The following is a 27,767-nucleotide window of genomic DNA, read 5'->3' on the forward strand; positions in this document are numbered from 1 at the left end:
TCCTCACCCAGCGCAAGTATGGAGTCTCTGCTCAGGTCCCCAATGAAACTTGTACTTTTAACAGGTAAGTCATCTTATCCGTCACCGTCACTCTCTCAGACAGTACTTTAGCTGTAGCATGGTAGCTTTCTCCTATGCAGATTTGTGTACATGTGGGTACTTTTGAGGCGTTTTAAGATCAACCATGATGGTTTTTTCAACCGTCATGCTTGGTGGTATATTATTTAATTTCAAAATAATTCATGTAATAATTTGTGATTTACAACAGGACTTCTGTAATTATAGTACGTTTTATAATTATGTATTTTCATTTGTAGCTCAATGGATCTTGTCACTAACACTGGCGCAGTTAGGGGATCCATTCCCTGTGTAGTTCAATGAGTAGAGCATGTTGCTAACAGGGTTTGAGGGTCTCATCCAGGCTAAAAATATATATATACTACAAGGTGTTTTGGAGAAAGTGTCCAGCACATGGTACAAGGGAAACTAACCTTAACTGTAACTGAGTCTTGTACTTGTGTCCGTGTCCGCGCAGCATGGCTCTCCAGTCTGATGGACCCGTGCAGCTTGTCTGACATCTGTGACTCGTGCCATCCACTTGCAACATGCAAGGCCCTGAACGGATCCAACGATGCCTGCTTCTGTAAACATGGATATACAGGAGATGGAACAACATTTTGCAATGGTGAATATAATTTCTTCAACACACAAAGACATTCATATAGTATTTTACAGTGATGCAAGAGCACAGCCAGCAGGGTGTGTGGGCGCCTTAGAGAGGCTTGGGATGTATTTTAGGAAGCCTTTGACAAATTGTTTTTGACGGCTCATCAACAGCAGACAAACATGTGGGCTGATTTAACAATAAGCCTTGGGAACACGCTTGTTACGCTACAGTGCAAAGCAATCAGGGATGGATGTAGGCAGTTCAAAAATAACTTGGGCAGAATGTGTTAAGGCTACTCCAAATGCCCGTCCATGAAGACAACAAGGTATTCAAATCAAATTACTTCAAAATAAACATTTTCCATAGTTGTTTGAACAAAAGATCAGTATACAAGTTTGTCTCATCTCAAAATGTTAATGTAGCTCAAGCTAAGGTGTTGTTTTATGTGTAAAGCCAGTTGCTATCTTTTAGTCTGCAGAATTACAAGTGGATTTAATACCTTGCTTGTCAACGGTGTCAAAAATAACCCTGTGATCACGTTATTCTAAGGAAGAGAGTATTATTTTTGTGTGCAAGAAAACATTTTTTGCTCTGTCACTTTGCCTCTGGTTCATGTCACCCGGCTCATTAATTTATTTGGCCTTTTCCAAAACACACAGGCCTTATGTGGTCAACTTTAAGATCTGTCTGAAAAATGTTCTAAAATTTATGTCTGCTTGTCTGCCATTCCCCTTTTTGGGACGTGGTTTGTTTTTGTAAGACCAGCTGTGGTGGTGTAGAGTGGAGCTTGCAATTTTTCTGTTCACTAACAACGATTTGGCTCCACAACACAAGAGTGTTAATCACAGAGAAAACATTGTAAACTTTATCTCCACGATACAGCTCTGTTACTAACGTTTTTAATTACTAGCTCTGCCTTTTTCAGTCAGCATTGTTACTCTTGTTTTGCTTCTGGGCTGCTTTTGCTCTGAATTCCTGGAACCTTTCTTATTTCCTGACAAGATCATAATCATGGCAGGGTTTACATATTTCAAGCGCAAAAATTTAAATCAAAATGTGAGTAATATAACAGCACAGTCAATTATTAGTTAGTTATTGTCCATAAGGAAAATTCATTTTGTTCGAGTACAAAATAACAAGACAATGTATAAAAAAGTGGATAAGATCGCAGCATACATTTGTTAGGAGTGGCATATCTATATTGATATATTGATTTCAGGTTAATGGAACTCCAGTTTCGCAGCATATTTGACAATAATTAACTTCATTTTAGATAAATTAAGTTTATTTTATGCATAAACTTGTGAAATTAAGTGATCATTCTTCAAAATGAAAGGTCGTGCATTACTTTCACGCTGTATTACCACTTTCACATTTTAGGACTGAACTGCTATGAAAAACATTACTTATAAAAATAAATAAAAATCCTGTATCATTGCAACTGAGACAGCCCAGAGAATCAATTCAAAGAACGAGGTGGATTAAGACTGAAACTGATCCATCAGGGATATCGTTAACAGATCAAAGTGCATTATGAAATATATGTGGGCGCCGTGTGTTTGTGCAACAACAAAGATGGTTCAAGGGTCTGGAATGTTATGGAGCTACTTCCCTTTTGAATATTGTCACATCCCATTGTGAGAGGAAAGGATATCCCTTCCCGGACAGTCTTTGTGCACAAGGTACATTAGGGAGGAAGACTGATGCGTCCATCATAGCTCCACAAATGAACAGAACAGTGGAAACTCTTAGCAGGTCACTTCCAGCACACATAGAAATGCAGTGGAGAAAGGTGCATTACATAAAAGCGCAGTGGAGGAAGGTGCATTACATAAAAGCGCAGTGGAGGAAGGTGCATTACATAAAAGCACAGTGGAGGAAGGTGCATTACATAAAAGCACAGTGGAGGAAGGTGCATTACATAAAAGCACAGTGGAGGAAGGTGCATTACATAAAAGCACAGTGGAGGAAGGTGCATTACATAAAAGCACAGTGGAGGAAGGTGCGTTACATAAAAGCACAGTGGAGGAAGGTGCGTTTGCAAAAGAAAAGCTGCAGCAGCAGTTTGTTAAATGATTCGGTGACAAAGCAGGATTCACAGCAAACTGCTCTGAACTGAGTGCCGTGTAAACCCGGGCCGGAATTGGAAAATAAATATTCAAAGTCATTTGAGTTTATAGAAATCAAACAACGGCAAACAACTCCTCAACTATTTCAAATGTGTCATGAAAGGTGCAACCAGCCAAGGCTGTCATCAAGTCCAAGACAAGACCACAACTGCATCCAAAAGTCCAAAAGTTAGGAATTCCTAAATCCCATTGTTGAGAACGGTTCAAGTCAATATTTGTGTGAACATCCACGCACAGCACTCTTCCAAAGACAGAAACCAGATGACATGTGTGTGTCATTCAGGTATACAGTCATGTCTGTCCATGCTCTAGATCAGACGTTCCCAAACTTTTCAGACCAAGTACTACCACATGCACCAAACCAAACTTCTCAAGTACCACTTCCCACTGTGGCTACCAACTTTTTTCCCCTCCATAGAACAAAATCACTGATTTAACCATACAATAAGGATCAGAAAGGCTACTAGTAGGCTACTGTTGTGAGTCAGACTGCAAATAACTAACACATAAACATCTTATTTGCTGATAGGCTGATGGCAGTCAGCAAGGGAGTACCACCAGTGGTCCTTGGACCACAATTTGGGTAATCACTGCTCTAGATCAGTGGTTCAACCTTTTCCAACTCGGGGCGCATTTGAAAATCTCAAAACTTTTCGCGGCCCACCTCCGACCCCATAAAGAATACGGAGGCCAAATAATGTTTTCTCAGAGCACTTGTTATTTTCCACAGTCACTAGTAACACAGCATCAGTTATACAGTTTTCAAGGAGCTATCCATCAGCAAGTGTTTTGTTTGTCCCTAGCAAGACCCTAGCAAGCAAAATGCACCAAAACCTTCCAACTATGTAATTTAGGGTCTCATGTGACTAATGATATGGCGGCCCACTTGCAATACCTCCACGGACCACCAGAGGGCCACGGCCCACAGACTGCAATTGTACCAAGGAGGATTTTTCTGGGGATAACAGTCTGGTTCTTAATGGCAGTGTTGTAGTCGAGTCACTATATCTCAAGTCCGACTTGAGTCTCGAGCCCCCAGTGTTCGAGTCCGCATCCAAGTCTGAGTCAGCAGAGAAAAGTCACAGTCAAGTCCCCATCACCTGAGTCTGAGTCCGACTCATCAAGGTTGTATCTGAGTCGAGTTTCAAGATGGGATCCTGTGCTCCAGTCTGGCGCTAAATTGAATAATGTCATGGTATTAATTAGGGCTGCAACTAACGATTATTTTGATAATCGATTAATCGGTCGATTATTTGTTCGATTAATCGATTAATCGGATATATTGAAATCGCTCAGAAATGCTCGATTTAACCCTTTGATGCATACAATTCCAACATTACGATGATTCTAGTAGTCCCTGCAACATAAGTCTGCATCAAAACATTCTTGTTTATACTGTATTCATTAGTGGTTTATATTGGAACACTTCAAACTTGCATACAAAAAGGGGGAAACCACAACCAAGTTAAATTGTAGAAAACTGTTTTTATTTACTCAAGAACATGAACCGAACCAGTGCTATTTTTCTTTTTTCTGTCATTGACTGTCCATCAGTGTGGTACATCTTTTTTCTTTGTCCCCTCTTCTACTGTATTCAGTGGTAAACTTTATTTTAAACTTGCAAAGAAAATGAAGAGGTTTTTTTGGTGGTACATATTTTTTCTTTGTCCCCTCTTGTTTATAGTATACTGTATTCACACTGGTTTCTTTTAAACTTGCAAAGAAAAATGGGAATCACAAAATCACAGTTAAATTTAAAACACAAAAGTTAAATTGAAGATAACAGATTCACCCCTTCACCTCCCCTCTCCTTCACTGCCTCCTTCCTTCAGCCCTTCACCTCCTCTTTCACTGCCTACTTCCTTTAGCCCTTCACCACTTTACTTCCTCTCTCCTTCACTGCCTACTTCCTTTAGCCCTTCACCACTTCACTTCCTCTCTCCTTCACTGCCTACTTCCTTTAGCCCTTCACCACTTCACCTCCCCTCTCCTCCCTCCAGATATCTTCATATCTTCTTAAATAAAGTGCTTTAACGGACCTGCTCCTGGAATGTGTCTTCATATTTTCGCTCCATCAGTTTTGTGAAGAATGTTCTTGAAGGAAGTGTAGCCAGGGTGGAGGGTGTTAATCATGGCAATGAAGCCTGCATCTCCAACCATTGACATGGGCCTCATGTCGGTGACCAGCATGTTCAGGACACTGTCTGTCATGATGGCTGCTTGCCTTGGTGTACAAGCCGCATTCCCCACAACGAAACGCCTCATGGTGAGTTGTTTTTTCTGAAATGAGAAAGACAGTATGAGCGAGTATGCCTAACACTCCTTACATTAAGATGCGCGCGCACACACACACACACACACACACACACACACACACACACACACACACACCAATGAACAAGGGACAACTACATCTCTTTTAGCTTTAGTTTACAGACCAAGTCTGCTCTACCACTAACGTTAGCAAGCTAACGTAACGTTAACTAGCCGGTCGGCTATAACGTTAATGTTGTCGACCTGGATGCGGGCGCAATGCGCATCGACTGTTAACGTTAGATAAACAAAACAAACTATCTGCTGTCTGCTCTACCACTAACGTTAGCAAGCTAACGTAACGTTAACTAGCCGGTCGGCTATAACGTTAATGTTGTCGACCTGGATGCGGGCGCAATGCGCATCGACTGTTAACGTTAGATAAACAAAACAAACTATCTGCTGTCTGCTCTACCACTAACGTTAGCAAGCTAACGTAACGTTAACTAGCCGGTCAGCTATAACGTTAATGTTGTCGACCTGGATGCGGGCGCAATGCGCATCGACTGTTAACGTTAGATAAACAAAACAAACTATCTGCTGTGAGACGAACATTTCCACTTCAAACAACAATACACATGGGTCTAATAATGTAACATTAGTTTACATGCATATCGAGTTTGTAGTAGAATAAAGTTAACTTACCCCGCTGCTGAGCTCCCTTAATTGGCACCATCCAATGATCCAACATGTTTGCGTTTAAGGTGTTCACGCAGGGCCGTTGTGCTGCCATGCCATGCAAGATCGGCTTTGCACATTTTGCACGTAACAGACTTTTTATTTCCAGTTAATATGAAGTGCTCCCAAACTTGCGAAGTTTTGGGTCGATCTGCTTTCTCCTCTGCCATGTTTCCAAGTTGTTTGTCGTTTACTGCGCGTGCGCAAGGCGAGTGACGTAGTCGGCTCCGCGACAGCGGGGCCAGGGAGTGACGTAGCCAGCACTGCGCCGCAGCTGCTGCGGTCAGCTGTTGTTTTTTATCAACAAAACAGATGGCTCTGCAGTCCAACTAATCGCGAGGCAACGAATCGATAATCAAATTCGTTGCCAACGAATTTGATCATCGATTTTAATCGATTTAATCGATTAGTTGTTGCAGCCCTAGTATTAATATTTCTATGCTATCAATAGCTTATGCCAAATTATTAGGGCCTATTCGACAAAAATAAATCTGAAGTCCGAGCCCCAGTCTCCAACTTCAGGGTCTGAATGCATGAATGCTCGAGTCCAAGTCATCAGTGCTCAAGTCCAAGTCGAGGAGACAGACTTGGACTCGAGTACTACAACACTGCTTAATGATGAGCACTAGAATAAACTGTATTTCAGTATTAACAAAAGAAAAGAAAACAATCTGTTGGTTTACAAAATCCTGCTTTTTGTCTATATGTAGACCACCTGCAGACTTCACAACTTCAGCTAATGACATCACATTAGTTTTGGTTCTCTGGTTTCTGTCTTTAGGAGACAGTTGTTAATGTTAACAAATTTTGTCCGAGTGTCCTAGACTATATTGATAATTTTGTTGTTTTGTGATGTATTTTTCTTATCCCTGCGGATATCAAACACAGATTAGGGATGGCACGATACCACTATTTAATGTCCGATACCACAACCTTGAGTATCTGCTGATACCGATACCAATCCGATCCAATCTTTTCCCCCTGCTTATACAACTAAGCTGTTAATAATACATTTATCTGGACGCACTTTGCTTAACCCACCCGTCATGTGCAAACTGTGGAACAAATATTTCACTACCTAGGCTAATGGATTGGATCGGATTCTACTTCTTTTCCTCCTCCGATATCTGATCCACTGATTTTGGTCGAATCGTCTCCGAAACGGATACTGAGTATCGGATCAGGCCATCCTTAACACAGATGACATCGATACATTTCCAGCGCAGCTACAATAGAGTTTAATAGAGGAACAATTTTCAACTAAACATCAGGTTTGAATGTCAGTCCCTCAGAATCAAAGGCAGAGATACCCATTCACCCCTAACTGTAGCCTCAATAGTCTATATTGCCATGCAGCCAGATACGTTGTGTTTTGAGCATGGGGCACGACTCTCTTTTCCTTGACAGGAAAAACTCACTCCCCTGCTCTTGCTCCGCTATTGTTATTCCTATGGCTTTCTCTATTGAGCTCTCCACCTCCACTTCAAAGGAACAGAGCTCTCCACCTCCACTTCAAAGGAACAGCTGGATGCAACAAGTCCAGGCCCATTCTCTGGGATTGCATGAAAGGCATTTTAGGAAATGCCGGAAATGAAAAATTAAATCACTACACCTCATCACAGAGCAACTCTTGGAATGCACCGAACACCACAGATTGATTATTAACAGTTCAACAGTATCTAAGGGTGCAATCGTCTTGTCCTTCCTGTAATTGTTCAGTAATGTGTTTAATGTTTTGCCATATTAATTATCAATTTAAAGGGAGCAATGGATGAGTTTCCCTGCCATTGAATAGGTGGGGTGGGTCACTCTGCAGAACAGTTTCAGTTTTTACGTGTCCCATTATGAACTTAATGCTGCTTCTGAAGCTTACTGAATAGCCTATTTGTCATTTTTTGGCATGAAAATGGTCAGATTAAGTCTATCTGCAAGTTCAATCCAAAAACATCAGTAGTATTACTATTGGCATTCAAAAACTTGTCTCGAACCCTATGACAATTAGCAAGTGTGTCTTTTGATTTTCACATCATTCTCAGATTATTGGCGTGAATTTCAGGCAGAGTTACAAGACCTAACACAAATATATACACAAAGATCAGCACACATCAGGACTGAGCCTAAATATTTACAGAAAGATCAGCGCACTCCAGGACTGAGCCTGAGACACCATCAGATTTCCAAATCGTGGTCTCAAGCCTGGACAAAAGGCCAAGACCCGACGCAAGCAATGCAACCTCACAATCCAACCGGTTTTCCAAATAGGCCAACAATATTTCAAGCCTATTTTCAGAATTATTTTCTTGCAAGCAACTAACCCAGTTTACTTCCTATCCCCCTCTCACCACAGACGACAACGAGTGCCAGAATGTGACTAATATCTGCGGGGACAAGGGGAACTGCACGAACACACAGGGCAGCTACTACTGCACATGTGTCTCTGGATACACCTCCACAGGACCAGACAAGTTCCAGCCAAACGATGGCACTGGATGCACCGGTAATGTCAGAGTCACAGTCAGCTTATTCACCCAGGATCATGTGGTCCATGTGGGGGGAGGGTCAGAGGAAAAAAGATCAAAAAATGTAGGGAAGTGTATTTCCATATATCATGGTAAACTTAATTGCGATACATTGTAACAATTATGGTAAACAAGAGACTATTTGAGATTACTTGTTAGTGCTAGTTTTTCTCAAATTAAGATCTTATTTTCTCATCAACCCCACTGCTTTCTGTCAGAAAGATGATGTTGCTACTTTCCCCCTGGCAACATTCTGTGCCTTTGTTTTCTCTTTCACTTTACTGAAGAGGGTAAACATGTTTTTCCATTGGCCTTTCACTCTTTCCAGCATCTGCCTGCACAAGAAACATACAGCCCTTTTCTGTGATTTCTGCTGTAAAGCCATTTCCATTTGTGCTGTAAATCAATGCAGCAATTTCCCACAAATCTGACCCAGTGGCACACTGCAAAATGCAGTGTAGAGGACGGTAGAGGCTCCCAGTCTTCTTGGTGGTGGTCTCATTTGTTCACAGTAATAAAAATGTCTCAAAATTAATGCAGTAATGATTCACTGATGTCAAAATACAGATAGCACCCTTAGAGACACTCAATCTGTGTGCATATAGCAGGTCTACAATTAAGTCATTTTTATGGCTTAGCAAGGCCACTTTGGCCTTTGATAAATACAAATTTATTGGGGCAAAATATACGGCACCAAGGCCAAAACCAATGGTTAAAATCCTTTTTTCAGTCATTTTTCCTCAACAAAATAAATATCCAAATAGAGAAATGAAGTGCTGCATTGTGATACAGTGCATAATGTAAGATGGCTCAGACTGCAAAGTTAGTTACATGTCCAGGAATAACGTAAGTGTAACCCAGGTTATTTTCTGTAGCTACAAATTACAGAGGTCTCCTAAACGCCTCACAGCGCCAGTATACAGTCATTTAACAAGGTTCCCTAAATGCCTTATCATATTATGCAGGCTACTGCTACTTATACAGTAGTGTATTTGTTTATTTTCTGCATTGCATATTGTTTTAAATGAGGAATTCGGCAACTTTCTTTTAGGGGCATAACGAGCAGTTAAAAACAGGACATACCAAACTGGCCGTGGGGGTGGTTCGTTTTAGATGGGGCATTACAGACACACTCCAGGGCATCCACGGCACTGGCCTTTTGGCCTATCATTCCTGCACTGATATAGGCAGTATGACACGGCATGATCCTGTTGTGTTGTTTGAAATGTAGTATGGTCCTTGGAGTTCGGTGTTTTTTTCCACAGCATCCACTGTTGATTTTTTCCCCTGGACAGACTAGCATAGTGAATAATCTGCATTTCTGCCATATCTACCAATACTTAAAATATTATTTTTTTTACGTTTTTATTATCATTTTGGAATTGGAGGTGTTTATCTTTACAGATGGTGTTATATCTCTTTTTTGTAACACCTCTTCATTCACATATTTTTTCTTTCTTTCTTTTTAGATATTGATGAATGTAAGACAGGACAGATCTGTGGAGTGAACTCAAACTGCCATAACACCAATGGATCTTTCTATTGCACCTGCAAGCGCGATTACATCCCCACTTCAGGCCCTAAGCACTTTCATCCAGAGAATGGTGTAAGATGTAAAGGTTGGTATCTGTAGACATATAAAATAGGGCTAAAAGATACGCCCAAAAGAAATCATATTTTGCAATTATTTTGAAAGATATTGTGATTGTGATATGAGTCACGATTTTAGTGGAAATTATATATATATATATATATATATATATATATATTTTTTTTTTGTAAATTAAATTTTCACTGAAAGAAGATATAAAAATGATGAGGATGTGATTTTTGCTGCAGTCTTACCAAACAAGCATGTCCCCTTATGTTTGGAGACAACAATTTGTAGGCCAGGGCATCTTTGTAGCACCACAAGGCACAATGCTTAATTTAATGGTATGTTGTACCTTAATACCTTATAGAGCATGATATATTTTCAATTTTTCTTTTATATTATTTATTATCATTTATTCTGTATTTTCCTCTGCGTTTTGATCAAATGGTAATATAAATGTACTGATAAGGTGAGGTTTCAATATAAGCCCTCCTCGGGTTTCCTACCTCACCAGCACAACTCTTTCTCTCTCTTTTCTCTGTGAAAGATGTATCTTATTTTGTGCAAACAAATAAACTAAAGTAAACTGAAGTAAACTAAACTACATTTATTAAAATATTGCATCTCCTATACAATTTGGATACTGCATTTGGCCATATTGCAATTTCAATATTTCAATTAATTGTTCAGAACCTAATACACACGCACCAACCTTCTTCTTTTTTCTTTTGTAACTTTCTCTCTCTCTAACATACGTACTGACATCACACACACATGCACACACCGGACAGGCATCAGCTAATTCAAAGATTTGTGCAGAATGCACCATGTAAATGGTGCAATATTAAATTGTTTGATGTTTCAACAAGTAGCCTTGATGACAAAGAGAATGATGTGACATATTATGCACTGTGCGTGTTTGGTGGAATTCAGACAGCGCATGACTGTTCAACATCTTTTTCTGACAAAACCATAAGATCACGCCACTAATCAAAGGCACACCTTTGGTCATTGTTCTTTTCCAGAGCATCCCCAGAAATACTGCCATGACAACAGTGACTGCATCACACAGACTGTCAACAAAACACTTGAATATGTGAGTACCTCTTCAGTAACTCAGCCAAATGTGGTGAAAATAGATATGATGACACTGCCCTCTGTTGGTGAGAGTAGAGTCAAACTAGCTGAAACAGTAAGCGTTGCCAACCCAAAGGTGTAACAGTACAATATTGTCATTACACATGCTGGATCAAACAAAGAGAAAAGGCCAGCACAGCAGTCAGACACTAAGGTCAATATTATTTTGAACACATGGAGTTTTTGCTCCTCTTTAGAGGAGAGGACACATCTGATTTAATGTACTGTTTTTTTCATCATCTTAAAGCCATTTTGATATATAGGCTTAAATGCTTCTTGTTGTTGTTTTTAGACAAATAGAATACTGTAGTGAAGTTGATGCTTATGTATGGATTTCTTTCCAAAGCCTTTACTGCTCTGTTAAGGCAAAGGACGGCTACTTCTAAATCCTAGAATCTGTTCAATTATGCAAGCCTATATGCTGCACTATGGTCCTGGCTTTGCTTGAATTATTGGTGTCTTCTGTCTTGTAAGCCCATGCGGGCTGGGCATACAATGTATGCATGACACAATAATAAAAAATCGTTTATTCTAAAGTATCAGATATATGATTTGTCATTTCGTAGCTTTGATGTCTTTACTATTATTCTAAAATGTGAAAAATAGTTTAAAAAAGTACTATTGTATGCTGTTACATATATTTGAATTGCTTATTGCTCTATTTATTTATTTATTTATTTATGTGTTTCTTCTTGTGCCTCAAGAGATCAAGCATCATTGTCAATTATTGAGTGACATACTGTATCTAGTTAAATAAAAGTAAAACAAGAAAAATACTTCACTGGAGGCAGGAATATGTGAGATTATTAAATACTCTTTCATGTCTTTCATTTGAAGATGAGCAACCTCACCGAGCCTGGGAGTCTGCTGGGGGAGATCGGCAGGCGGACATCGGGCGAGCTGACCTCGGTGGAGGTCATTGCATACGTCGAGGCCTTGAGTCGATCCACATCCATGTTGGCTGTCAGGGGCAAGGACAAACCATCTGTCATCAACTCAACTCTCACTGTAAGCGTTGTTTTTCCATTCTCAGTTAGGCTACATCAACTCAACTCTCACTGTAAGCTTTGTTTACCATTCTCAGTTAGGCTACATCAAACAACATTTGGCATTATGACCTGTGGTTATCAATCACTATTCATCCACTTCAGTTTTTACATTCACATTCCAGCTCTTTCCTCAAAGGTAAAATCATATAATACATTATACTGTACTATAGCATTGGGCTCTGCTGATATGCCCTGCCTACCAACATGAGGGTCGCAGGTTCGCGCCCCGTGTTACTTACCTCCGGCTTGGTCGGGCGTCCATACAGGCACGACCGGCTGTGTCTGCCGGTGGGAAGCCGGATTGAGGGTATGTGTCCTGGTCACTGCACTAGTGCCTCCTCTGGTCAGTCGGGGCGCTTGTTCAGGACGGAAGGGAACTGGTGGGAATAGCGTGATCCTCCCACGTGCTACGTCCTACGGGTGAAGCTCCCAGATGTCAGGTGAAAAGAAGCGGGTGGCAAATCTGCATGTGTCGGAGGAAGCCTGGTGCTAGTCTACAGCTCTCCCCAGATCGGCTGAGGGTGGAGCAGCAACCAGTGCAGGAGGGGGAAATTGGTCAAGTACTAACCACCTTACTGTATTTCTAGCTGTCATGATACCATCACATGAAATATGGGTGCTTCTTCTGGTGTCATCCTCCCAGCCCCCTCCCACCGTTACGTTTTTGACACGGACACAATATAGCCCGTCTGTAAACGATGTTTCAAAGCTGCAGGTAGGCGAACCGCGAATGGAGCAAATCACATCCAGCTTGGCCAAGAATTTCGCCGATAAATATTCCGAGTTGTTCAAAGAGCAACAGAAATAGTGGATGATGTGATAGATAACATTATTACATTCCCTCAAATAAGTCATCAAACGAGTGTTGTGACAAGCAACTTATTTTTCCAGTGTCTGAGTTTTGAGGAAATGCACCAGCTCCAACAATCAGTCACGTTCTAGACCGGACCTTGCACCCATAATTATTTTACAGCGGGGCATTCAAAAATAAGGTGGATAGAGTCGCATGAATGAGTCCAGAAGTATAGGCGTATGACTCCATGATGTGACGCTCACATGATGTGATGCTCCTCTAAATGACGTCACCTTCTCCATGACGTCACCTTTGCAGGGTGACGTCAGTTGCCCAAATGACGTCAGTTATGACATCATAAATGCCCTTCTCCTGGTACTATATAAAGCCCCCATCACCACAGCTTAAATCACACTTGTGCAGTCATCACTCACCTTGTGCCAGCATCCCGCATGCATCCAGCATCTCCAGAGCAAAAAGCTTCACCCCACCACCTCCCCAGATCACCACCAATGTCATGACTCCTGTTGGAAACAAATCCCCTTAGGGGGGATTTTCTATCTCATACAGCACTGACGCCCCCCTCTCTCATAGCAAGAGGAGCGTCACATCATGGAGTCATACGCCATACTCAAACTGTCTATTCTGATTCAATAAAGATTGTTAAATTGTCTTACAAGTCTCTCATGATTGAAGTATACTTCTGGGTTCTTGAGAGGAAAAGTCCATGGGATTTAACTTGGGGGTTTCGCTTAAATGCATAAAATAAGGTCTGTGGTTAACAAAAGTTTATGGGAACACGAATTTGGGTTCCGCATTATCATCCTCACAAACCAACGTGAATAACTTTTATGACTTTTGGAGCATAAATGTGTGTTTTTTAAACGATTGTAGATGCTTCAAAAGGCATCACCAACCTGCTCAGTAATCAGTATTAAGCCTGCACAGAAAATAAAGGCTGTATTATCGTAGCCTGCACAGAAAATAAAGGCTGTATTATCGTCTCTTAAATTCTGACAAGTTTCAACTTACCGGTACTCTTTTTTGCACCAAAAAAGTGCTGGATATCTCCTCTCGCTCATTTTTAAGATTCACTTTAACATTTTAGCCACAGTAAGTAATCAGATTACGAAGGAGGAAATTGACTTGGTGCAATGCAGCACAGCGATCACACAGTGGAAGACAAAGCAATACAGAAAAACAATCACAAATTATAAAGTGACATATGATGTCACTTTATGATGTTCACTATTCTCTGTGAATGAAATCTGAGTTGAATAGGCTATTTTAACAGCAACCGTTTTGAGGTGACGTTAAAGCATGAAGTAAAGCAGGTGTAACCTTAATGGGGCCCAGGGTAAACACAGGTGCAAGCAAAACACTGAGGCTTTCCAAAGTTGGAAACCCTCATTAGTGTTTTGCTTGCACCTGTGTTTACCCTGCCTTTTCGACCCAAAATGGCCCCCGTGAGAAGGGTCTATTGGTTACACATGCTTTACTTCCTGCTTTACCACCACAAAACGGTTGCTGTTAAATGGATACTGTATTGGAAATGAAAATGGCGCACTGTTCGCTGAGTTAGGAACAGTGCGCCATTTTCATTTTCACAGTGAGGAAGGCCTGTGTGCCGAAACCGTTTGTGCTGTGCTGCTGCCCTACCCAGACTATACAGGTATTAAACCTTCAAAAATCCTTTTTTGTGTGCTGGCGTTTCCTACTGTGACTCGCCATTTTCATTCAGCTAACATAAATTAGGCTAGCATATACGCTAGCTTTCGTAAGGCAAACGCTAGCTTACTGTAACTTAGGCAACACTTTCGTAAGGCAAACGCTAGCTAGCTTACTGTAACTTAAGGCAACAGTTAGAAACTAGCGCATTCAACCGTAGACACTTGACAACTTATAATTCAGAACATTGAGAAACTCTGAAAGTAAGAATGTAAAGTGTAACAACTAGCTAGCGTTACCGACAGTCAATGGTCACCAACAGCTTGACAGCTCTCGTCTCCATTGGTTTACGAATGCGCGACGTTCACCTCACCAAGCCTCGGTCCCAGTGCGGAGTGCGCGCGCGCTCTCTGCGGAGGTCTGCCTTGCAGTGCCTAGCTCGACTACTGTATGTGGAGTGGAGCCCTCAAGTGCATGTATCTAAACGTACTGACTCTGAAATAGTAATACAGTCAATGGGTAATACAATATTCTTCCAGCCGTTCCAGTAGCCCGTAGCCCCTTCTGGACTTTCGTAACTGCTGCGTTAGCTACAGTCCCCCAAAGAGTATTGTTTGATACTATTGAAGGCAAGAGTCAGTAGAAACTATGGTGCTTTTTTTGAAACAGCCGCTAGATGGCGCTGCGGTCGCCATGACCGGGAAAGGGAATTAAAAGCTATGTTCGGCAATCGATCGAATCAACTACTGCAGAAACTGTGACAGTAAACCAGAGGTTCTCAAATGTTTTTCAGCCAAGGACCCCAATACAAGATAGAAAATTTACTGGGGACCCCCTCATTCTGATTTGTGATTTTGGGCTAATTGTTTCCATGGTAACGTGCTAGACATTTAAATTGATAGGTTTGTTAGATTCAAATGTAATCCATGAACCATTTTAGATTTAAATCATAAAATATTTCTGTTGAACTATGAAGCTTTTGCACAAACAAAAGTTTTTATTTTTATTTTCCTGAATACTTTTTGCGGACCCCTTGGCAAAGTGCCACGGACCCCTGGGGGTCCCTGGGGCCCTGACCCCCATTTGTGAACGACTGCAGTAAACGTCGTTTCCCCAAAGACCCTGGCAGGTCTTAGCTTAGCTATGCTAGCTTATGCACCTGCTAACATGCAGGCGCAATGTTGTCTGACTGTAAGGTCCAACACCGCCCAGCTGCAGTCAGAACCCCCACCCTCCCACACTTTTATGCACTACTCCACCCCCCCCCCCCCCTTTTTTTCCCAAAAGATTGTCATCATCTTCTTTTCAACAGAAATTGGTTCATGCTGTAAACAACTTGGTGGAGAAGGATGAACTGATTGCTTGGAGCAGAATCAAAGAAGAGCGCAGGGAGGACACCATCACCAAACTGCTGCATACAGTTGAAGAAAGTAGTCTGACTTTGGCCAGCAGCTACAAAACTCCAACCGAGCTTGAGATCAAAGCTACCGAAATGGGTGAGATAATCATTAACACATAGTGCTAAGACACTAAAAATAAATATTAAAATGTCATTGCAGTCATTGCCATCTCTGATTGACGATCTGGGTCATTGTCATTTTCACATTTTTCTCTCATCCACAGAATTGAAACTCTGTACCTTTGATGTTCGTCAGATGAAAGCCAAGTTGTCTGCTTCCATGGGAGGAGATCATATAAGTCTGACTCCAAAATCTAGACCAGAGAAGGGCAGGAATGGTAAGAGATTTTAAAATAGGTTATGTAACCTTATAGTCAGTTTTATCATTTTCCCACATTGAGCAATATCGTCTTGTTTTGTGTGGTCTGAGAGACAATATACTGTTACTAGGTAGGCTATATGCTATAGCAGGGTTGGAGTCAATTAATTAATTAACTCATCATTTCCAATTCAGTGGAGGAATTGGTAGGCCTAATTGTAATTTGAAGAAACCTACAGGAAGCAGAATTGGAATTTAAGGAAGTTGAATTTAATAATAAAAAAATCTTGCCACATATTTTAGATTACACATAGTGTATATTCATTATTCACAGCTATGCCGTTTTACGTGTGATTGGGCTGAAACCTTCAGGGTGTGTAAAGAAGGGCACCTGACGGAGCCAGATTTTTTAATTAGCTAATGATGTGATGTCATCAGCGATGTCATCAGTGATGATGTCATCAGTGATTATGTCAAAAGTGATGTCATAAGGGTGCACACGCACGCACACACACACACACACACATACACACACACACACACACACACACACACACACACACAAGGAGGCATTGTGACAAAAGTGATCAGTTATGTCACACGCACACACACACACGCACACGCACGCACGCACACGCACACGCACACACACACACACACACACACACACACACACACACAAGGAGGCATTGTGACAAGACTGATCAGTGATGTCATAGGGGGGCACACACACACACACACACACACACACACACTGATGATGTCATCAGTGATATCATAATGGGGCACACACACACACACACACACACACACACACACACACAATGAGGCATTGTGACATCACTGATGCAATAACATTTAGTGAGCAACACACACACACACACACACACACACACCCGCATGCACCAAATAGGGCAAGCGAGGCCACACAGCAGCCGAGCTACGGGCTCGGCTGAGCCTAGGCAAGAGAAAAAACGGTGATGATTTTTTTTTAAATTAAAACAAAGTTCCTTACTGTCATTTTTTAACTTTCTGTCCATCAGGAAGTGTGTCAGTGGTGTTTGTGCGATATGACAGCATCAGTGACATCCTGAAGCCGAGCAGCGACCCAGGTGTCACTGACTACTCGCGCTACGCCGGAACAGGGGAAATCACTGTCAACTCCCAAGTCATTGCAGCAGCCATCAAACCTGCTGACATTTACCAACTTGACCATGTCACCTTCACTCTGAGACACAACCAGGTAAACCTTACACAGAGTGCTGAGGCTGGCTACATTGTTTTTTCACTTACTGTATACCTGAAAAATATACAGTATGTTACCTCAGTCAGATGGCTCAGCAAGAAAAACTCTGCCAATGGGGTGAGACAAATCTACTTGTTTTGCAGAACTGTCATGAATGAAATGACATTGTCTTGATGGTGGTGGATCTTTCTTATTCCGCCTTATTTAAGATACTGACACTTCCTGAATCAAGCAATGGTAATAGTTATTTTGATGAAACCTGTAAGATCCGTGTGGACATTGGTGGTTTGTCATACAAACAAATAAGACCCACGGTATTTAACAACTTCTTTCTCCCTCTCTATCCCCCACAGCCAATAGACATGACAGCCGATGTGACCAAGTGTGCCTTCTGGGAGTACGATGCTGCCAGCCTGCAGGGCGGCCGGGCCACTCAAGATGCTGCCAGGCTGCAGGGCCGCTGGGCCACTCACGGCTGTGAGAGAGTTCAGGTCAACAGCACTGCAACCACCTGTTCCTGCAACCACCTCACACACTTCGCTATCCTCATGTCGTCAGGACGGGCCAACGTAAGTCGCCACACATTACAGGGTTCTGATGGCTCCTTGAAATCCCTGAATGTTTGTGAATTTGAGAAGAAAGAAATCAAGGCCTTGAAACTTTTTGAAAATGAATACACATGCATAATTGAAAGTGTTTTAATTTATATAGGATGGTGCAACTGCTCTTGGTTTTAAACAGCAATTCATGGTGAAACCATGCCCTCTTTGAACTTTAACTGCTGCTTCATACTTTAAGCTAGAAACTCCTAAACATGCACCACTTTTAGGACTCTATCCTCTTAATTCAGCTTTACATTTATCTTTACTGGGTGAGAAATCACAGTTTACGTTTTACACTTTTTTCAACCTTTATAATGTACTTTTGACTAAATTCACTGATTTTAAAATGGCGACAGTTCACACAACTTTAACACTACATACATATATTATACATTCTGCTCTCACTCACAATGTCACAATATAAGCAATGTGATGGATAGTTTTTGAGATATTGACATTTGACACATCTTTTCAGTAGAATAGAAATAGAGATGAGAAATTTGAGTTCTTTAGATAATTTGTTTTACCTAAAGTGATCATCTCTAAGATTTCAGTTTTGTTCTCTTGGGCTATGGTGATGAGTGGTAATTGTAGGTGAGATCCAAACAATGCTGCATTATGTGAGTGAGTGAGTGAGTGAGTGAGTCTATTGTGTTAGCTCCGCACACCTTATGTCACCACAGACACCAAGTTCATAAATGGCTTCCATCAATGGTCCATAGGCTCAATCACCATTGTGTTGGGGCGGCTGTAGCTCAGGAGGTAGAGCGGGTCATCCACTAATCGCTTTGGATAAAAGAGGTCGTGGTTTGATTCCCAGCTCCTCCAGTCTGCATGTCTTAAGTGTCCTTGGGCAAGACACTGAACCCCAAATTGCTCCCGTTGGTGTGCCAGCACCCTGCGTGGTAACCTGACGCCATCGGTGTGTGAATGGGTGAATGTACCTACTGACTGTAAAGCGCTTTGGATAAAAGCGCTATATAAATGCAGGCCATTTACCATTTGTTATTAACTCACTATCAGATAGATAGTGACTTAACAGCCATTTATTTAAACCCTGCTACTAGTTCTCATTATAAACATCCCCAGTGTTGTAAGAGTACTTAACCTTCATTTGTGTCTCAAACAGGGTGAGAATTTCTTCATATTAGGGGCAAGGCCATCTGGCCTTCAGCGTTGCAAATTTGTTTAGGGCACCAGGCCATATGCCAGGGCACAAAGGCCATTGCTCTATTGACATCGTGAAGAAGCACGATTTTTCTGAAATGTGTGTTAAAATGAGCCAATTACACATCCTTTGCATAGAGCAGACTACATTAAACTGAGATCACTGATGCTTTTAAAGCAACTGACAGTAGTAGGCTCGTAGCAGGGCACTGCCAAGGTGGCCTTTGGGAACTCAGGGCATCACGGCCAGAGGGAGGGGCAACGGAGGCCATGCCTCTGTGTAATTCACACTCTGGTCTCAAAATCATGTTGGGTCCTTGAATCTGAGGGAATTGGGCCTGGAAAGTCCTGGAAAAGTCCTTGAATTTGCTGTTTAAGGTGTGGGAACACTTGCTTTTTGGCATTGTTTTCACTGGGGCTTAAACATTGTTGTAAGGGTAGCCGCTCATCTGGATTGTCCAACTAGTATTTTTGATGACAACTGTGATTTAGGAAAATTTCCAACAGATACTGAGCCTTAAATAAGGAGAGTTAGGCGACTCAATATCCTATTTTCTCATGTTAAAATTTCTAGAATATTGAAATTGTTTGACAAAGACAAATATGAAAATATGAACAAGATCAATGGCTGTAATATGAGTGGTTTTCAACTTGTGAGTAGGAACCACATCGGTCACACAGTGTACATTTTACCTTCTTAATAAGTGATAAATCCTTCTTTTTTCCTGAAAGAGCTAATATATGATACATATTTGTTATGTAATGAATAATTGAAATATAATGAATATTCACAGCCTCTGCAACCTAGTTCCCTCAGGCTATTTCACAGCTCACCATCGTGTGTGTGTGTGTGTGTGTGTGTGTGTGTGTGTGTGTGTGTGTGTGTGTGTGTGTGTGTGTGTGTGTGTGTGTGTGTGTGTGTGTGTGTGTGTGCATATACATGCGTGCGTGCGCTCTTGTGCGTGTGTATACTACGGCTTCACCAATATGAGTTTTTGAACTTCTATTTGCCTCTCAGCTGGTGGTCCACTATAACATCCTGAGCCGCATCACGGCGCTGGGGATGATCATCTCCCTCATCTGTCTGTCCATGTGCATCTTCACCTTCTGGTTCTTCAGTGAGATCCAGAGCACCAGGACCACCATCCACAAGAACCTGTGCTGCAGCCTCTTCATGGCCGAGTTCATCTTCCTGGTTGGCATCAACATGAACACCCATAAGGTATAGGGGCGGCTGGGGGGGGGGGAACCAATACAGCATAGTATCGCGATATTTTGTGTGGCAATATATCATATCGTACGAATGCCAAGTATCGCAATATTTGATTACATAAATTGTCAGGCGCATGCAACATTTAAGACATGTTTTTATGACAGTGTTGGCCTGTCAACTTGCCAATTTTGGGGCAATAAAAATGACAAAAAATTCTACCGTCCCTCGCTGCCTCGCCTGCTGAACTGGCTGTGCTAATTTCTACCATGCTGCGTTGGTTAGATGAAACACATGTTGACAAAGTTTTCCTTTGGGGACATCATTTGCAGTGGAAAAAAGGTAATAAATCATAATATCACAATACTGTATATATTGCAGTAGTATACTAGCATATCGCAATACCATATATCGTAATAGCATAGCCTGGGGCATCTGGTGAGTCGCACCCTTACCTTAACGTGTGTTCTGGCTGCTCCTTAACAAGGTGAAACAAGGAAGTGTGTGTGTGTGTGTGTGTGTGTGTGTGTGTGTGTGTGTGTGTGTGTGTGTGTGTGTGTGTGTGTGTGTGTGTGTGTGTGTGTGTGTGTGTGTGTGTGTGTGTGTGTGTGTGTGTGTGTGTGTGTGTGTGTGTGTGTGTGCGTGTGCGTGCGTCTGGATACGAGCCACACAGCTGGCTCTCTCTCTCTCCACCAACATTCAGTTCAGTTAATTTTAAGTGTCTTTTTTTTGGCGTCATAATAAAAGTTTTATAGTGCCTACTGCTAAAACCATTACCAACACATCTCATCATAGATTAAACAAACAAACAAACAAACCAGTATAGTATAGAGAATATAACTGGTAATCCATATGGGACTATAGTAATCTTATAATAATCCCCTCTCCCCCCCCCCCCCCTTTTTTTTGTCTTTTTTGTTGTTGTTGTTGCAGATTTTCTGCTCTGTTATTGCGGGGCTGCTGCATTATTTCTTCCTTGCGGCCTTTGCCTGGATGTGCATCGAGGGCATCCATCTGTATTTGATAGTGGTTGGTGTCATCTACAACAAAGGCTTCCTGCACCGTAACTTTTACATCTTCGGCTATGGAAGCCCAGCGGTGGTGGTGGCCATCTCAGCAACACTGGGCTCCAAGTATTACGGCACTCCTAAAGTGTAAGTGCAACAAATTAGAATCTTTTTTATAACACATGTTTAGATTAGATTAGCCTTTATTGTCTCCCTTAGGAGAAATTTGTCTTGAAATTTGTCTTTAGTAAACTTGTGTATCAAGGATTGTATCATTCTGCATACCTTAGTATTTGTGGGTACAATTAAATAAAGTCAAAACTAAACCTTGAAGGCGAGGAGGAAAGAACTGCAACAAGAAAATCTTAAGAGACACATTCAGTCAGTGAAATTGTTTGTTAAATAATGCTTTATACTATAGGTGTTGGCTGAGCACAGAAAACAACTTCATATGGAGTTTCATTGGGCCAGCCTGTTTGATCATTCTGGTAAGATCAGAAACTCTGATCCGTTGATATTGAATCAGGTGTTTCATGTATTGAAAAAAGAGTAAAGGAGTATATAACATTAATTGAATACATACGAAAGGTTGCTTCAAAGAGAATAATTCATTTGATCTTGTTTGTTTTGGTTGGTCCCTGCTCAGGTTAATCTCCTGGCTTTTGGAGTAATCATCTACAAAGTGTACCGCCATACCGCTGTGAAAAAGCCAGAAATCAGCCACTATGAAAACATCAGGTATGATTGTGTTCTGTTGTTGAGTATACTGTAGGTCAGAAGATTCAGAATATTGAAAGCCAAATGTAAAGTTCAACATTGCATTCACTAGATTATTATGTATCATATCATTAGCTGCATGTGTAGAATATCACATGTTGGAGACACCAATATTAATGGGATGCTGGCCCACACGAACACAAATTCAAAGTGAAGAGTTTTAGCGGCAATCCCATAGCTCCACTTTATTGTCTTGCAACATTAAATCTCGATACTCGATTTACTGATCGCTGTGCACTTTACTGATCGCTGTGCACTTTACCGATCGCTGTGCACTTTACCGATCGCTGTGCACTTTACCGATCGCTGTGCACTTTACCGATTGCTGTGCACTTTAATGCTACCTTGCACATTATCGGTCATTGTGTGCCACAAACAAGGTCCTTGATGTTGATGTTTATTTAGCCTTTTATTTATTTTAACTATAGGCATGTAACATTTAACATGCTACTTGTGTTGTTTCTTGTCAATGTTCTTATTTGTATGTCTATATGCTGCAACTCAATTTGCCCTTTGGGACACTAATAAACTTGAACTTGAACTTGAACTTGAACTTGAACTTAAATCAAACCCTGGTGAAGACAGTGCTGCAGTAAAATCATTGCTTTTTTCAATGTTGTAAGACAATAATAAAGAATTATGCATCGGAGCGGTGGGAGTGCGGCTACAACTTTTGATGTGCAATATCAAATCTTGCATTAATCCTGTGCTAGTTTAGAAAAAGAGCCATACTGTACTGAAGTGAGCCTGATAACCACAGGTCATGTGCCCGCGGAGCTATGGCCCTGCTCTTCGTCCTGGGGGCGACCTGGACCTTTGGTGTGCTGCACATCCTGAACGAGACCACGCTCACAGCCTATCTCTTCACCATCACCAACGCCTTCCAGGGGATGTTCATCTTCATCTTCCTATGCGTCTTGTCCAGAAAGGTAAAACAAGTTACCTATTGTAACTCTAGTTATATGATCAGAGGGGGAGCCCAGTGGCTCCATTTGCCTATAGTCACATAGGCGGTATAGTGCGAGATTTGCATGCACGTCTACCAATCAGGGTGAGCCGTTTGACGGCAGAGTGCATATAAGCAGCAGCTCGGCTGCTCAACTCCATCACAGTCAGCGACCATGGAGCGCCAGGTCACCGCCATGCCACTGTGCTCCACCTGTGATCATGTAACTAGAGTTACAGGGCTTTGCGGTGGCTCACCTGGTAGAACGCATACCATTAAGGCGTTGTCCTTCACGCGGCCGACTCAGGTTCAAATCCGAGTTGCGGTCCTTTCCTGCATGTCCTCCCCTCTTTCCCTCCCTGCCTTCCTGTCGCTAGCGCAAGATCAGTTTCCCCCCCCCCCACAGTGCCGCAGGTCTGCCTGCTATTGGTCCATGATCGGCAAGCTGTGTGATCACTGGAAAGGCGACCTGTCAATCACGCCCAAAACATAGTCTTTTGTATCGTCTATTTTAGTCTAAACGGGTGAGTTATATAAAAATTCACCCCTGTACAATTGTCATGAAAATTGAAACCAAAACCATTTTTCTTTTTAAACAAGGCTATATATTTTTTAATCATGTTGTAAAGTCGGGCATTTTAACATGGGGTGAATGGGCAATGACTCGCTTTTGGAGCCAGCCTCAAGTGGCCATGCGAGGAACTACAGTTTTTAGCCCTTAAGTTATGCATAGGCTTCATCTGTCCAAGCCCGAGATTGCCGCCTGGTGCTGACGTGAAAAAGTGGAGTTGAGCAGTGGAGCTGCTGCTTATATGCGCTCTGCCGTCAAGCGGCTTACCCCGATTAGTTGACATGCATGCAAATCTCAGTGCACTATAGTACCTCCTACGTGACTGAACTAGGCAAATGGAGCCACTGGGCGGAGCCTGTGAGAAGTACAGCCTAACCCCGCTTCTCATTATGGTTCATTATCACTGGATGGAGTTCCTTTGATTATTTTCCATCCCTTCCATGCATGTGTGTTGAGCATGTCTGCACTTTATCAGCAACACACTGCTTTACTGAGCTCCACCCACAGTCATACACACAGCTGCCCAGCAGAACTTCAAAATGTGGCAATTCCACTGCAGCCAATGAGGGTTAAATGCCTTGCACAAGAGCACTTCAACAGTAGTTCAGAAGCGTCATGCCCATTGTAACTGAGGGGGCAATTGCCCCCTCAGATTTTTGAGAGGTAAAAAAAAAAAAAAAAAATTTTTTTTTTTTTTTTTATAAACATAGGCTATATTATTATAGGCTGTGTATGGTAGTTGAAACATAGTTTCAAGTTTACGTTTATGTATGTTTGTAGTTAAAACAAAAACATAAATACTGTATAGGCTACATACAGTACAACACAAAAGGCTGTTATTTACCCTTTGTCGCCACCTGGTGAGTAAATATATATAACTAAAACCATTAGAATTGACAACCGGTCCGCAACTTTTTTTTCCCATGTATCTACCAGTCCTTGGCACAAAAAAGGTTGGGAACCCCTGCTCTAGAGGAAAGATTTCTACCTTCTGAAAAGGCAATACCAGCCAAAATAAACATTGTGTTACATTGCTTTGAAACATGTGGTCTCCCTTTTTTGTCAAGTCCATTGAGCCTGGGCAGTGGCAATGTACTTAGTCTGGTGATTATGGATCTTTCCAGGAGGCTGAGCAGTTTGGAAAATAGCCTTATGGTTACACCTGCTCAGTCTGTTAATTTAAAATTAGATATTCCTCTAAATCTGGCTTCCAACCCCCCAAATTTTTTGCCGCCCTCCGGGCGGCGCCAGAGTTCGCCCCCTCAGATTTTTGGCTTGCATGACGCCCCTGCAGTAGTTGTTGGCAGATTGGAAAGCATTCTGAGTTCCACATTTTCCCAGCTACTCTAGGGATACAAATTAGTAACCTTAACTAGTAACCGCCTCTATGCAGAAATTAATTGAATGCTAAACTTAATAGGAAACATTCTATTATATTTTTATGATGTGATATGCCATGTTATGTCATATCATATCATGTTATGTTGTGCTAAAAAGAACAATAATAATTAGTATTAATCCAACTTCGTCCTTCTCCTTTGTATCATTCCAGATTCAAGAGGAGTACTACAGGCTTTTCAAAAATGTGCCATGTTGTTTTGAATGCCTGAGATGAACCAGTACAACCACAGCCAATCACCTGCAGGTGTACTACAGTCTACTACAGCTTTGCAATAACCTTTGTCTCATGTGTTGATTATTGGAAAATGCAGCAAATAACAGTGAGAGGAATGATAAGCAATTACATGTAGCACTAGTCATTTCTAAATGTGTTGTTTTATTTTTGAAAGGCTGCCTTTTTTAATACATAATCTTTATGTTGTTGTTGTTGTTGTTTTTAGGATTTTTCAGTACAGGTTACACTTAAATCTAGCATCAGCTGTTTCAGAATTCAGGACAAAAAAATAAGTTCCTATATTTTGTATATTTTCAGTTTAATTCACTTCCTTTGCAATTACAGGATCTGCATTACATTCAAAATCTCCTAGGCAATCTGTTTTCTCGCTGCATGTTTGATCCTTTCTCGTGTGTGGAATTGAGTTGTAAATTATTAAAATGAGTGTGGCAACCAGCACATATCTTTGCTCCTCTCTTCTTTCAAGTGCAAAATCAATCGTCTTGTTTAATACATGCTTTCAGCCTCCCTTCCTTAGGAACACGATTTAGAGATAAGAGATATAGAGATCAGAGTTATGTATATTTATTAGTAAGAGTTAGGGCTTCTTACCTAACACGACAATCAGTAGCAAGGCTAATGGCTCCATCTACTGGACAAAATGGGGAACCCTCTTTTCACTGTGTGGGCCAAAAGCCTTGGTAATGTACTTTGGCACAGGAACTCAAGCCTGGGATTTAAGTGTGAGAGCACAATTTCTTACTGTGTTTCCACTGAGAAACATTGGCTTATTAATATAATAATCCTAACATGTTTGCAGTACGGTGCCACATTGATTAGGGAAACCAAACAAATCACCAGGATCAGGGCTGCCGTGTAGCTTGCCCATGAACAGGACAAGATTATCCATTATTTCCTTAGGGCTCGAACCCCCCTCCATCCAATTAAATCCTTTGCATTCATGTTGGATCGATGGTGAACCATACAGTGCAGAGCTCCTGTAGGTATTCTAAATACATCTCTGTGACTGTCAATCCTTAAGAAAGTTAAGAATCATTGTTTTTGCATTGCTATAGTCAGACCTGAATGCTGTTTATTGTGGATTTTGGTCTCAGTCTTGAATAAGACTTGATTTACTATAATGTTGGACTGATAAGTGGAGAAGAACCTGGGAACTAAGTTCAAGCACCAGGTTTGGCCCACAGTGAAAAACTAGTGGAAGTGCTAAAATGAGCTGCATCACATCACATCACAATCTGCTGCTGGGAGTCTACACTATTTTAAGATTAAATGCCTCAGCCTAATTTGTCCTGGATAGTCACTCATTTCAGTTCACGGATATGAGAAAATACACTAGATGCAGAAGATCAGGTAAAAGGAGGAATAGAAATAAAAGAGGTATGAGGGCCAAGAGACCTGGCCGCTTTGTATAGCCTACGTATCACACAGGGAACCGAGGCATAGTGCAATCAGAAGTAACCCGGAAAGACAGCAAGAACAGCCACTCAAATGTGCAATATTATCCAGCTCCAGCCGGGGCGAGTACAGAGCACGCCCCCTAAGTACAGAGCACACCCCTAGGCGAACCCCTCTATCCGAAGAGCACCTCAAATAAACAACAGTCCAAAGCGTTCCTTCCCAAACAAGAAAATGTTACATAATAAATAAATAAATATGGCATGTTTTACATAAGCTATTCACAAAGCGATCTAGATGGATAAGTAGCACTATAGGTGAGAGGAAAATGTAGCCTATGTTTGATCTTATAGGGTGATGAGTTGTTCCTTTTTTTAAAGATGAAACAGCTTTTACATTTCTCATGGTATATCATAATTATTACATCATAATTATTACATCTTTATTATCACACTATTACCCCTATGTTATGAGCCAATGTTACTAAGCTGTAATGTAAAGTGCTACTAGTAGTTCCTTGACAGCCTATTGTATGGCAGAAAATGTAATGCTGACCAATGCTGATGGATACTGCCTCCACAGAGAAGCCAGTGACACAGAGATTTCAGAATCACTTTTACAACAGCGCTCTCCTTAAACACTGATGAGAATAGTTCACTGTGCAATCATATCATGAAAACCTGGCTCACTCATTGGTCTCAGAACTTGAGACTTTTTTTATTGGTCATGGGCCAACTATTCCACTGGCTAGAGTATGACGGGAGCTTATGATGGGAGATGGGAGCTTATGTCATCACCTGACGCAGTTCCTTAGGATGTCCACTGGATGGCGTCCTGGGGCAACCCAAGAGCCTGGTTCGCCAGTCGCAAATTGGACTTGATTACTTTGACTCTTATTTAAGCTCCTTTGTGTGTTGAGACTGTGCTGAGGTATTTTGGTCTGAT

General features: G+C 41.5%; 1 protein-coding gene across 1 annotated transcript; it reads left to right on the plus strand.

Annotated features, from left to right (window-relative positions):
- Window positions 1–25,857, plus strand: adgrl4 (adhesion G protein-coupled receptor L4). Its single transcript, XM_083647732.1, has 16 exons — window positions 1–64; window positions 536–685; window positions 8,135–8,284; window positions 9,776–9,925; window positions 10,926–10,996; window positions 11,875–12,045; window positions 15,860–16,043; window positions 16,171–16,284; window positions 17,309–17,508; window positions 17,865–18,080; window positions 20,299–20,502; window positions 21,424–21,644; window positions 21,919–21,985; window positions 22,144–22,235; window positions 23,035–23,203; window positions 25,344–25,857. Exons 1-16 carry the CDS (start codon window positions 19–21, stop codon window positions 25,404–25,406), a joined length of 2,268 nt encoding a protein of 755 aa, XP_083503858.1. The 5' UTR covers window positions 1–18; the 3' UTR covers window positions 25,407–25,857.
- Window positions 25,858–27,767: the final 1,910 nt, after the last annotated feature.

The sequence above is a fragment of the Poromitra crassiceps genome, assembly GCF_964638095.1.
Source record: "Poromitra crassiceps genome assembly, chromosome: 12".
NCBI lineage: Eukaryota > Metazoa > Chordata > Actinopteri > Beryciformes > Melamphaidae > Poromitra > Poromitra crassiceps.